Raw genomic sequence first — 14,298 nt, 5'->3', positions numbered from 1 at the left:
ACACACACATACATACATACACTAAGGATAAACAAGATGAAGGGATGGAATATGACTATAAAGATGAATGTTTTAAAAAACAATTTCTAAAAAAGGAGTTGATAAGTGGAGAGAATTTGTTCAGGCTGGAGACTAGAATAAAGACCTGTGTAGATTTAGGGTATATTTTGACCTATTAGGAGAAGTTGTATCCCAATTGTTTAGAAGAAAAAACCCTATGTGTATACAAAAGTAAAGATAGATACACCAAAGGATAATATATGAGTATAATAATGAAGGTTCAAAAAAGATTTTTTCTTATAAAAGGTATTGTTAAGATAAGCTAGTTAAAAAATGTTAAGAAGGAAAGAGTAATGTCAAAAAAATTTTAGCTTAAGAAAAAAATAAAATTAAAAAAATAGTTAATTTTGCCAGACTAAAGAACATGGGGAGAAAGTCATGAAATACATGCTTTTCTTGCTCCTCCTCTGGAATTCCACTGTTCTCCTTGGAAGAGAATTTGGTCTTGGCTGAATTTCTTGCTGATCTTCTGGGGGAGGGGTCTGTTGTAGTGATTCTCAAGTGTCCTTGCCTGAGGCGGAATTGCACCGCCCTTACCAGAGGCCGGGCTAAGGAATTCGCTCAGGTTCACTGTCAGAAGCTTTTGTTCCCTGAAGGGTTTCCATAGAGTTATGTAGGATGGAATGAAAATGGTGGCCTCGCAATCTCTGGCCCAAAGGAGCCGAGAGCTCAGGGGCCCACTCCAGAGTGTGCCTTTGGAGAAAAGCGCTCAATCACTCCCATCTCCCTGGCCTCTGGCCCCACTCCAAGCTCCCCCAGCTTGTGACCAAGCGTTGCTGGCACACAGCCCCACCTGGAGTCTCCAAACCCAGAAGATCCCTGCTCTTTTCTGAGGGGGTCTTTTAGGTTCTTGTGGGGTCCCTGCTCACAGAGCAGTTGTCAGCCTAAGCCATGGATCACAGTTTAAGGTAGGCCCGAGTTGAGAGCTCACTTCTGGGCTCTGTCTCTGTAGCTAGCTTCCCTGCTCTAATACCTGGGAGCTCTGCAACGCTCAAACACCCCCGACCCTTCTGTGTCCCCACAGGACATAAGACCACACTATCCGTGCATGGACTTCACCCCAGCTTAGCCTCTGGAGCTATGTCCCTCAGTGGAACAGACTTTTAAAAGTTCTGATTTTGTGCTCTATTGCTTCACCACTTGCCGGGAGCTGGACCCTCCCCATGAGGTCTATCTTCCAATTGCTTTGGATTCACTTCTCTGCAGGTCCCACCTTTCAGAAAGTGGTCAATTTTCTGTTTCTAGAATTGCTGTTCTTCTTCTCTTCAATCTCCTGTTGGATTGGTAGGTGTTTGGATTGGTTTGATAAACTACCTAGCTGATCTCCTGCTACCTGATGTAAAGTCAGCCCACTACTTCTCCACCATCTTGACTCCTCCCCACTCTCATGAGTGTTTAAAAGGGATCCAGACAACATGTCTTTGGAACTACAAAGTTCCAAAGTCATGTAGGTGACTCCACCCACACCTCCGGTTGCCATACACAACCACAGTCAACAAGCCTTTGGTATCTACAGTGCGATCTAGAATCCTTGATCCCTCACCGTCTCCACCTGACTGAATTCATGCCATGGCCTCTCCTGGGTCTCAAAACCTCTGTCCATCTCTATTCTTCACATCGTTTAACAGCTGCTTCCAGACAAGCAGTTATCTCACAACTCCTTTGTGTTCCACCTTGGATATTGGTTCGATCTGAATATTCTCCCTCTGGGTTTCTATTTCTCTCCAAACAGCTGGATAAATAAGCAGAATCCAAATGGGGTTACTGAGAAAACAGACGTAATGGTTTCAAGGATCTGAGAATGGTTAGACTGCTTTCACCTTTAATGTTATCATCTTAAAAGATCCTCATCATTATTCTAATCCAGGTCCAGAGCAGAATCATTTGGATCCTTCAGTTCCCCTCGCCTTCCTATTGGATTTCTCAGGCAAACTTTTCCAGCCTGAGGGGACTTATCAGGTAGGTAGAGCTCTCAGGCAGGGCGAGGATCCTGTCTCCTTCCAGACGAGGTAAAGAGATGAGTCCTGGGTGCCAGTCTCTTATGAGCTGGTTGGTGTGACTCCTCTCATCTCTCCTCAGAGCCTAGTACATGTGGATTGAATGAAAGGAAAATGAGGTGGCTCCTCTTGTAGAGCTGAGGGCCTCATGGGGACCCAAGAGTTGGTCTTGTGGGATCCTCTGGCCAAGGCAGACACTTTCCTGACTTGCAATTACTCAGCACAGCCTTCATTTCCCCCGTCTGCCAGAGCTGCTCGTCCCCAGTATTGCTATATCAAATTTGGCTGACGCACACTCTGCCATTTTCTCAGGGGACAGGCCACTCTTTCACTTTTGTCACATTCAGACAGAACAGTTGTCTTCTCCCTCCCCCCCCACCTCCACACAGCTGTCATGTTTGCTTTTGAGGAAAGGTGACATGAGAAACAGAAAAACTGATGTCTTTAAAATGAAAGAGAAGGGCAGCCCCTTGGCCCTCTCCTTCCTTCCTCTGTGTGATCCTCACGATGACGTAGAACATGATCAGGACAAACAACTCAGAGTATGTCCAGTAAAGCATGTGGAAATACTAAGTTATTTACATTCTCTTTGTTGTTACTTAAGTTGAAGATGCAATACCATGAATAAGGAAAGGTAACAAGGAAGCGTGTCTCTGACACCATAGCCTGAGCCTCACCCCCCCACATTCTGAGCACCAGACAGATGGCCAGATGTAGCTGCCTACTGGAAACACAGAGTCTGAATGAGCTAGTGAAAGTCATTACTTTCTTTGATGGAAGTTTCTGGTGAGACACCCAGTGAATTCCCCCTGTGCTTAACTGAGAAATTTGAACCTAACAAGTGTTCTCTAGTTTCAGGAAAATTTGAACCATGGGGGATCCTGGGTGGCTCAATTGGTTGAGGATATGATGCTTACTCTAACTTCAGGTCTTGATGTCAGACTGTGAGTTCAAGCCCCATGTCAGGGTCGACCCTGTGTGTGGAGCTTACTTTAAAAAATGAAAAATGGGAAAATTAAGAGCTGTGATTGCACAATAAATGTATTTCGTTATTCAAGGTGAAAGGAGATAGTCATTCTTTTCTCTACTTGGAGAAAACAAACATTTGCCCTCAGCACCTGAGAAGTTGACACCTTCTTCTGGTCAGGAGAGAAGGTCCTCTGAGAGAAGGTCCTCTGACCTGAGAGAAGGTCAGGAGAGAAGCACTGAGAGGGTCCCCAATACAAAGACTCCAGGAACAAGGGCAAAGATCTAGGGACAGTAAGTGCTTTGCTAACAAGGAAACCAGCCCCTGCACAGTAGCAGAATCTAGAATCGTCCAGACATGGTGAGCCTGTCCTCAGGAGAGAGCCCACGAGAGCCTGGATGGAGGACACTCAGTCACTGCAGAGGAATGAGGTTAGTAGAGGTGATAACTACCTTGTCAGTGAGGTACTACTGGGAAAATCCAGTCATCTGGAATTAGAACCTTGACACCTCCTCTTCCCAGACAAGAACCAGGCTTCCTGCTGGGGGCACTTGCAATGCCTTAGAGGGTTCTAACAAAACCTTGGTATTTATTGTCTTTATTGGTTTTTTTTTTTTTTTTTTTTTTTTTTGGATATTACTGAAGAAGCAATGGCATAGAATTCTTGGAGGACACAAACTGTCTGTAAGGTCAGTGTGACAAATCTAGGAATAACAGGAATCCTTCAGGATTGGAGGAGTTTCTCTCCATCATTTCCTGGGTCTCAGTCTTACCTGGTCAGGTGATCTTTCTTATTGGTGAGCCGCTAGTGTTGTCTTGTGGCCATTGCTGATGTCTGAGGCCTGTTGTGATGCAGGTTTTGGAAATGAAAACACAAATACATTAAATATTATGATTTAGCTCTACAAAACTCATTCAACACCTCAGTAATTATCTGATGTTAAACAGAAAAAACATTTTGACAATACCTTCCATAGTACATAGTAGCAGGTAAAGTTAAAGATGAGGTTGTCTTGGTGCCTTGGGAGCTCAGTCAGTTGGGTGGCCACTTTAAGCTCAGGTCATAATCCCAGGGTGCTGGGATGGAGCCACGCATCAGGCTCCCTGCTCGTTGGAAGCCTGCTTCTCCCTCACTGTCTGCCCATTGCTCTATCTCTGTATCTTTCTCTCTGTCAAATAAATAAATAAAAATCTTTAAAAAATTATTTTGTCATATGAGGCAACATTCAAATTCAGTGCACTAAAAAAGACATATTAAGTAATAATTCCAGTTTTCACTTGCATTTAGCAATCTGGATTGATTGTAAATGTTCAGGTACACCGAATTCATTATGTCCAATTTGAAATTGTTAATTTGCATATGTACTCCATATACTTCACTGTATACATGTAAAGAAATTATAAGTCACACATCAAATTTACTTATATACATAAGCATCAATAGCTTTAAAATATAACTATTACCTTAAATTTTTTAATCATTCTCGACCCTGAATTGGATAAACGTTACACTTTTTTTTTATCTTAAAACACAGACAAAAATACAATATATAATGATATATACTGTGTCTCCCTTCTCTTAAGTTTTCTTCAAAGTTGCAATTAAAAAAAAAATCCAAAAAGATTCTGGAGGCAAGGATAATACTTAAAGAAAATAATACATGGTTGAGAAACTCATGCTCCGACCCAAGTAGAAAGTGTAGAAAGGAAAGCAAAAAGAGAAGTAGAAAGTAAGGGAAACCTACTGAAATTGAAAAATCCTAAGTCCCCTACTTAAGCCTCACGCACAAGAGAAGATGTTCAGAGAAGCTAGAGCCACGGGTTCCAGACATGCCCACCACAGCCAGGACAACAGCATCTGCAGTATCCCCAATGGCCCTGCCCTGTTCATTCTTGGTGGCCCTGGTGGTGCTCAGCTGCCACTCCCTAGGCTCTCTGGGATGTGACCTGCCTCAGAACCACGGCCCGCTGCACTGGAGGGCCCTGATGCTCCTGCGACAAATGAGGAGACTGTCTGCTAGCTCCTGTGACAACTACACAAACGACTTTGGCTTCCCGCAGGAGGTGTTTGATGTCAAGTTGCTGCAGAAGGCTCATGCCCTCTCTGTCATCCATGTGACAAACCAGAAGACCTTCCACCTCTTCTGCACAGAGGCCTCACCTGCTCCCTGGAACACTACCCTCCTGGAGGAATTGTGCTCGGGACTTTCTGAGCAGCTGGGCCACCTGGAAGCCTGTCCCCTGCAGGAGGCGGGGGTGGGAGAGCTGCCCCTGGTGAATGGGGACTCCGTCCTGAGGAACTACTTCCAGAGAATCTCCCTCTATCTGCAAGAGAAGCAATACAGTCCTTGTGCCTGGGAGATGGTCCGAGCAGAGATCATGAAACCCTTGTATGCATCATCAGCTTTGCAAAGGAGACTAATGAGTGGGAAGTGACACCCATTTCAACATCGAAATGGTTCTCTCTGAATAATAATATCACACTCCCATTGTCCTGTAGTGTCAAGGACTCTCATTTCTACTGTCATCATGACATGAACGGAATCACTTTGTCACATATGTTCAGGAGTATGAGGCAACATGAAGTCAACGTTACAAACACCTCTTGCTTTCAGATGACCATGCTGATCTGCCTATTTAACTATTTATTTATTTATTTCACATTTAAGTTATTTTTTATTGTATTATATTAGTTGTATCTTCCCTTTGTGGTTAAGAGAATTGTATATGTTTTATGTGTATTAAATTCTTTATTTTCTGATCATTAAATGTTTCTATAGAAAACTTCTTGCGTTTGTTTCTAATTGAAGCAGGAAACTAGTCTGATTACAACCTGATGAAAGAATGGATTGTACCACTCTCTCCGTCATTACTTTGTTTTCACATTAGACGTAATCGCATCGACTTCCTGGAAGTCACTTTGCATGCTGTCGTCACAGGAAAGGCAGACTTCCCAAGTCCAATGCTGTGTCTGTATCTTGGATTTTGTACTAAAACTAACCTTGGGACAAGATTGTAGTGAAGTAATATCAGTTATGTTAAAGGGAAGAGTGAGAAGAAGGGAAAACATGAATTTTGTAAGTAGAAAAGGAAGCAGACATGTCAGGAAATAAAATAAAAAGCACCAGATACATTGCACATCACACAGTAGACACCCAAGTGTGAATATTCTTTAGCAAATGGATCGTTCAGGGTCACCCGAGTGGCTCAGTAGATTAAGTGTCTGCCTTAGGCTCAGGTCAGGATGACGGGGTCCCGGATCAAGACCTGCGTCAAGTTCCGTGTTCAGCTGGGAGTCTGCTTCTACCTCTCACACTGTCCCTGATTGTGTTCACTGTCTCTCTCTGTGTGTGTCATATAAATAAATAAAATCTTTAAACAAAACAAAAAAAACAAATCAAAAGAAACAACATGGATCCTTGATCCTGCCATTTACAAGCCATTCCATTCACAGAAAACCCAGGGAGGGAAGTGGTTGCCTGGGAAAAGAGCGTAGAATGAGAAATGGTGCCTCAAGCCTCCCCTGGTTAAAGGAGAAAAGAGCCACACTGCAAACAATGGCAGTAGTATAAGAGTGAATATTGGATAAGAGTCTATTTCAGCGCCAAGAAAGGCTTTGCATCATAGCAAAGGGTGCATGGAAAGTGTCCATGAAGCTGGGAAGTAAAATGGTTGGAACCAAGGGGATCGGCTGTTTTGACTGAATTACTCACCAGGCAACCATACCGGTGACAGAGGAAAGGTGAGGAACAGAACAGAAGCTAGTGACTATAGATAGAGTGTACATCTGAGAGATTTACCTTCTTTGGGCTAATTGAACTTCCATGAAAAAATGAAAAAATAATTGAAATGGTGGATGCCCTCTAATGTCTTCTAAGCCATGTAAAGCATATCTAAAGAAAAGCAAACAAAAATGAAAAGGCATGAAAAGTGTATCGGGACATTCTGCAAATGAAAACACGCTCTCCTATTGAAGACTCATGAATAGAAAAAACTGAAGATGAATGAGGGGACAGAGCACTGCCCACTGTTCCCCCAGGCCATCAGAAGCCCTCAGGTGCAGCACCCAGCTGCTCCATGGGGATCCTACTCGTTCCCCCGGCAGCATCTCAGCTCTGGGCTGTGAGCTGCCTCCTGGCCACGGGCAGCTTCACAGGGGGAACCACTGCTTCTGAACAGAGGAGGAGCATCAGTCCCTTCTCCGGAACCAGGGACACCTCCACTGTGACAAGGTGGGTGGTTGCCAGTTCCAGGAGGTCCATGCCAAGTCTGTCCTCCACGAGATGCTGCTGCTGAGCTTCACACTCTTCCTCACCTGAACCCATCCCTGCTGGGGCAGCCAGAACACTGGAAACCTTCGTGGTACCTGCGATGGGAGTGAGGGAGCCTCCCCTGGGTTTGAGGGCCCTGCCCTGGCCGTGAAGATGTGCTACCAGAAAATCCATCTCCATCTGAGACAGAAGAAACAGAGTGACTACCTTGGAAGGAGTCTGGGTCAAAATCAGGTAACCCAACTCTTCTTCTTCAAATGAGGACATAAGGAAAGGGAAATGATAAAAAGGAAGAGAGCAGGAGAGGGACCTAGAAATTATATTCTTGACCTACAACACTAAGCCACATAGCCATGAGTTCCATCTTTCTAAATCCTCCTCTTTCTGCTTCAGCCATATAATGTGTTGAGTTAACTTACTCAGCATTGTGGGTAAAATGTCTCTTTGGCAGGACTGTCCCTAAGGGCTTCCGTCGGCAGGACAGAGCTAGCTGAAGTTGTTCACGTGTTCACATATTGCAGGATCCTCTGGTTTCTGGATCAACACAGAACCTGTTGGAACGTTGTTCCTGATGTCACAGCTGCAGCACCAAGAACAAAGCAACAGCCCCCAAATGCAAGAAGACAGAAAACAACAACTCTTCTTAAATCCACTCACAGCTGAGGTCCCAGGGCCAGTCTCATCTGCAGTACCAGGAGAAAAAGGAGCTCTCAGACAATCACACTGGCCAGGAGAAGGCACTGGTAGGAACTCGAACTATTACAGAAGCCTGGCTCAAGGCTCTGTGTGCTTCTACTGGACAGCTACAATGTCCAGGCCTCCCTAGTTGGTGGAGCCCACAGTTTTTTTTAGTTGAACCTTTGGAATCTCCACTAGTCACCCTCTGTGAAGAGCAGAGGCAAATCTACTGGCTTTGCCAGCAGAGAGAGAGTAAAGCAATCACTCTAGAATAGTCTGAGGCTACCTTCACAGTGCTAGAGGCCAAAGGGATCTGTGTCCAGGAGACTGCAGGAGGAAAGTCAGGAAGAGGGGACAGCACACTTCTCACTGGAGATGCAGGGGTGAGTCTGGACTCTCCAACAATGCACTTCCTGGAGACATTAAGTCGCAATGTGTCTTCCGTATTTGGAAATCGAGGCACGGTGCTGAAAGTCCTTCCGTCTGACATGAGAGTGGAATGAGAAGATTCCCTAAAACTTCAGAGAATCTTTGACATTTAAGGCTGAGAAGGAGAAGGGGAGCCTGTCGAGGGCACAGCGATGGGGCAGCCAGTGCAGGTGGGTCGCCACCAGGGAAGGATGATCTCCAGGAAGCGTGGCAGAAGGGAAGATTCAGAATTTCCCAAGAGGAATCTCAGGCAGGAATTTATCCCATGGGCTATAGGACTGTGCCCTGCATCTGGAATTCTGCTTCCATCTCCTTGTTTGATCATGACAACCTCACTGGAGCTCTCTGCAGCTCAGTTTCCCCAGATGTAAAGTGAGGTGGAAATATTCTTAGAGCTGTTGTAATAATGAAGTGGCACATTCCAAACATTTAGTATCTTCCACTGAGTGAGAGTTTAACAAATGGGGATTAAATTCTCATGTTTTCCCTAAAAAAAGGATCTTCTCTTAGCCTTTTCGGTATAACTGACTGCAAAGTGCTGATCCTCTAAAATATCGTTGTGAAAAAAATAAAATAAAATACCCATTCAGAACAGGTGACTATCCATTGAATGTAATTAGTTACTCAGTAATGTAATACGTATACATATACACTGTGCCTATGTCCGCATACTCCATATGTTCTGGTACAGCACATGTCCCCTTCCTCCACGCCCTCCGAGATCCCATCCTTTCACTCTCCAATCACAGAGTTTCCCTCTCCCCAGTGGAGAAACCTCCTGTGAGCTCCCCTCCCGCCTCCCTCCTCCGGAGCCTCTCCTGCCCATTCACACAGCTGCTTCCTTTTCCTTTGTGGTTTCTGTCTGGCCCTTTTACTTCCAATTACAAAGCCACAAAGAAGAACACAAGTTGTTTGAAACTCCCAGGTTTTTTGAAACTCTCCTAGCAGAAGCCTTGTTGTTTTCTTTTCTCCTGGTGACTATTGTTGACCTGAGGGAATGTCCCCACTGCAGTGATGTCACAGTGGCAGGAGCAGAGAAGAGATAGGAACAGGAGGCTGCTGTTCTGTGGCCCGTCACAGTCTTTACAGGGGAGGCTGCCAGCGAGGGGGCAAGGTGGGCTAGACAGTGACCAGGTGTGCACACGGGCTCGTGTTGTATGTAGAAGTTTGTCCCCTGGTGGGAGATTTTCTTCCAGAGGAAGCAAAGAAACACAAACACAAGCAAACACTTCCTGGAATGAATTGACTGTGCTAGTGTTATAAGCCATGACCTTCAACAAAAATACTTTTTTTTTTTCCTTTTTCTTTTTTCTTTCTTTCTTTCTTCTTTTTTTTTTTTTTTTTTTTCAAAAACAGCAGATAGATTCCTAGTAAAAGTGAGCAGAAGGTCACTTCCCCGAAATTCTTCCTGCTCTGGAGCTTCAAAGTCTCTCCCACATTTCAGCATCCCCCCACCAGAGGGAACACTAGTCCAGTTGCTTCCCACAATGTAACAAGTAGTTCTAGAGTTGGGCACAAGGCTTCAACAAGCCATGGGCTGTCTTTTAGATGTTGCTTTTCTTTGAGCCTTATTTTGATGTGGGCTTTGGAAATAAATACAAATAAATTCTACATAATCATTTAATTATTCAAAACTTATTCATTGCATCAAGAATTCTATCTGGTATAAATAGAAAAAATATTTTGAGAATAACTTGATGAGCATCTAGCAGCAAGTGAAGTTAAAAATCATTTTCTTATTGAGGCCATACTAAAATATGGTACATGAAAAACAAACATCCAATAAATAATTGAATAATTCATTGCCTGTTAGCAATTTGGAATGATTCTCATTATCTAAGGACACCGATATTATTATATCTTTTTTACAAATTCTTAATTAGCATTGTACTTTTATATTTCCATTTAAGTAAGAAAAAATTGAGAAGTCATTCATCATATTTAGATATCCAGTAAAGAATAAATAGCTTAAAATATAGCTCTCAGACTATGGACTCTGAAAAACAATTTGAGGGGTTCGACGTGGCGGGGAGATAGGAGCTTGGGGAACCAGATGGTGGGTATCACTGAGGGCACGGATTGCATGGAGCACTGGGTGTGGTGAAAAAATAATGAATACTGTTTTTCTGAAAATAAATTAATTAAAAAATATAGCTCTCAGTTGAAATTTTTGTCCATCTTAACACTGAATTAAATAAACGGAGTAAAATGAACACTTTCTTTTCTAATCTATTAAGCAGAGCTATACATACATAACTATATAGATTGTAGATCCATGTTACCAAATTTTGTTGGAAGGTTCAAAAACATAAATATTCAAAAGACTGTGACAGGAGGCAGCAATAGGAAAAAGAAATGGTTGAGAAACCCATGCTCTACAACCCAGGAGAAAGTGTAGAAAGGAAAGCAAAAAGAGAAGTAGAAAGGAAGGGAAACGTTCAGAAATCGAAAACTCCTGTGTCCCCTACTTAAACCACACGCACAGGAGAAGATGTTCAGAGGAGCTAGAGCCACGGTTCCCAGACGTGCCCACCCCAGCCAGGCCAACAGCATCTGTAGGATCCCTGATGGCACTATCCTATTCCTTCTTGGTGGCCCTGTTGGTGCTCAGCTGCCACTCCCTTGGCTCTCTGGGATGTGACCTGCCTCAGAACCATGGCCTGCTGCAGTGGAGGGCCCTGATGCTCCTGCGACAAATGAGGAGACTGTCTGCTAGCTCCTGTGACAACTATACAAACGACTTTGGCTTCCCACAGGAGGTGTTTGACAGCAAGGCGCTACAGAAGTCTCACGCCCTCTCTGTTGTCCATGTGATGAACCAGAAAACCTTCCACCTCTTCTGCACAGAGGCCTCACCTGCTCCTTGGAACACGACCCTCCTGGAGGAATTGTGCTCAGGACTTTCTGAGCAGCTGGATCGCCTGGCAGCCTGTCCTCTGCTGGAGGTGGGGGTAGGAGAGCTGCCCGTGGTGAACAGGGACTCCATCCTGAGGAACTACTTCCAGAGAATCTCCCTCTATCTGCAAGAGAAGCAATACAGCCCTTGTGCCTGGGAGATGGTCCGAGCAGAGATCATGAAACCCTTGTATGCATCAATAGCCTTACATAAGAGACTAAGGAGCGGGAAGTGACACCCCTTTCAACATGGAAATGATTCCTTCTGACTGATAACATCACATATTTTGGAGTTTTGCCTTGTCAGAGATTCTCATTTCTGCTGTCGTGAAGATACGAACACAGTAATTTGTCACGTGTTTCCAGGACATGTCAACTCTACAAGCAGTAGCTGCACAGATGACCTTGCTCATGTCTATTTATCTATTTAAATATTTATTTATGTAAATATTGATAAGATCTGTTTTCATATAACATGGTGTCCACCTTTACATAGCAGAATATAATAAAATATATTTATAATATGTAATCAGTTTATCATTTTTTCTTTATGGAACTTTAAGGACAAAAGGGTTTTCAAAGAGGCACACCAGGTCTGATTGTGTAACTCCATTGGAAATTGGACAGCAGAATGCATTTATCGTCATACTGCATTAATGTTGGAAATGACAACTGACTTTCTCTAAGACAACTTGCATGTTGACCTTAGGCTATAGGACATAATAAATACAGATCCTGATGTCTACCTCTTTGGTTGTAGGAATATATATATAGTTGCTGTAGGGACGGGATCTAAAAACATCCTCCTACTTAGTGTTTTAATGAAGAAGGAAAGGAAGTGACTTCTCTCACCTGCTGCCTGAGCAGAGAGGTAGAAGCACACAGGAAGTGCACACAGAAAATCTGCGGACTCCTAGACAGGTCACTAGCAGACATAGAGACATGTATGTCCGGTATTGGGGGCAGGTGAGCTGGCAGTTGACAAGAAACGCTATGGTTGAGGTCCCCATCTAGCAGGCAAAGCCAGAAACAGAGGTGGTCACGCAGGAGACTGTGCGTGTGAAAAACAAAGAAAACTTGATTCTGAGGCTCTTCAACCATTGAAGGGACAGGAGAGAAGAGCCACAAAGGAGACGGTGGACTCTTAGCCATACAGCACAGGGTAAGAGAGGTTGCTGGTGAAGTAAGGAAGTAAATGTGCTTTAAAGGAAGTAAATGTGCTTCAAAGACCATCAGTGGATTCCTGGAAGATGTGGATTGAAACTGCCTGTGATGTCAGAAACACAGATGCCTTTGCTGACCTTCCTGAGAGTCAGTTTGGTGGAATACACAAGCAGAGACCACCCTGGAGCGGGTGGGAGCATGAATAAGAGAAGTCAGTGCATCTGTCTTGGAGAAGAATATTGCATGGGACCTCGGAATAGTGGGGTTCATTATTCTGGGCGTGGTTTGCCCTTTAATGTCATTTCTTTTTTCCTGAGTGATTTCATGGATTCGATGTTCTGCAAATCATGTTAATATGTTTAATGTTGTATTTATTTTTCATCATGACTGAAATACTGACGATGGTTTATCCTGTCTTGGTTCTTACTTCCTTGCACATCAGTGAGCCTCTTGGCTTTAAGAATTCACTTGGCATGAATGGATAACTCATTCAATCCTTCATCAAATTATCTATTATGACAGATAAAATCATGTTTCCCAGAATTATCAGCTTAATTATTAGGTTCCCTAAGTCCTCCTTGTGACACTGTTTCCTACAGCAGCATAATACCCCATTGCTGTTTTTTAGAGAGTTTGATGTTTTAAGAATTCTTCTCTGTTGCTCGCTGCTAGTATTTCCTCACGTTCGGAATACCACAATGGTTGGTGGATATCCACATCACGAGATTCTCATGCACATAAACAGTGACAGACTTTCTTCAAAAATAAAGGGGGGAAGCCCGGTTAAGCATTCTCTCTCCTAATATTTAGAGCAATGGAAAATCATTGGTCCAATAAGCTGAAAATACATGAATCATGGAAATCCGTGGAGCAATAGTGAGTTGTGCATAATTCAGGAGTAAAAGCAGGTTTAACAATTTTGACAAAATAGCATGAATATTCACTGAACTCATGCACTGAAAGGCACCTAGCAGTGCATCTTCCTACAGAATGGCTAAATATGGTAGCGATGGTCTTATCTTAATTCTGACAGCTATGTATGAGAATATTGTTTGACTCCTCCTCCAAAATCTTGGGAACAGTGTTGCCTACACTGCAGTACCTGACTTGCAAAGGAGGAAGCCTCCCAAACTGGACTTCTGTTGTGAATTCTTGAAAAGGTTGACCCATTCATCCCCCATTGCCAAGAAGGGTTTTTATTTTTCACCAGTGCCTTCTGTAAACATCTAGAGTTGAGAATAAATATCTAGTTGGAAGTGCAGAAGAACGTGCTATTTCCTTAACTTCTGGCACCCACCCTTCCCTCTACCCACCACCCCATTCTCATTCCAGAACACACTCCCCTGTCCTAACAGTTACCTTCCTTGCCAAGGCAGAAGTCTCCACAGCTCCCTTGGCATTCACTCTCTTGACCTCTCAGCCTGTTCACACAACAGCTTTCTGTTTTGCTGTCATGTCAGCTTAAAGGTTTTCCTAGGAGCAGCACAAGAAAGCAAGTAGAAAGCAAAAATGCATTGAAATCTCTAGGTTTTGCAGAGCCACCTGCTGGAGAGGCTTTGCTCCCATTTCCATCCAATGTGATGGAATAGCAGCTGTGGCTGAAAGGAAACAGAAAGCAGAACAGGTTGAAGGGTAGCCTAGTGCAGCTCCCTCTTTGGGAGGCCACCCCCTGGTGGCCAAATGTGACAAGGATGGTGTCCAAAATGGGACCCCTTCCTGAGGATGTCACTTCCAGCTGCAAAAAGCCTACTTGTGGACACCCAGAGATTCTAATGCTGTCATAAACCCATTTCCTTACTCTGTCTACGACAAAGAATAAGTCTTGTCCTGAAAATCC

The 14,298-nt window shown here is 43.8% G+C and overlaps 2 protein-coding genes across 2 annotated transcripts; both read left to right on the top strand.

Moving 5' to 3' along the window:
• Positions 1-4,896: 4,896 nt before the first annotated feature.
• Positions 4,897-5,460, top strand: LOC131812659 (interferon alpha-1/2-like). The gene has a single exon (XM_059142465.1). The coding sequence runs from the start codon at positions 4,897-4,899 to the stop codon at positions 5,458-5,460; it is 564 nt and encodes a 187-aa protein (XP_058998448.1).
• Positions 5,461-10,969: 5,509 nt separating this feature from the next.
• On the top strand, positions 10,970-11,533 carry LOC131812618 (interferon alpha-1/2-like). Its single transcript, XM_059142383.1, has one exon. The coding sequence runs from the start codon at positions 10,970-10,972 to the stop codon at positions 11,531-11,533; it is 564 nt and encodes a 187-aa protein (XP_058998366.1).
• The last annotated feature ends 2,765 nt before the right edge of the window (positions 11,534-14,298 follow it).

The sequence above is a fragment of the Mustela lutreola genome, chromosome 12, assembly GCF_030435805.1.
Source record: "Mustela lutreola isolate mMusLut2 chromosome 12, mMusLut2.pri, whole genome shotgun sequence".
Classification (NCBI taxonomy): domain Eukaryota; kingdom Metazoa; phylum Chordata; class Mammalia; order Carnivora; family Mustelidae; genus Mustela; species Mustela lutreola.
The sequence above is the reverse complement of the archived record's forward strand: the minus strand, read 5'-3'. Positions and strand labels throughout refer to the sequence as shown.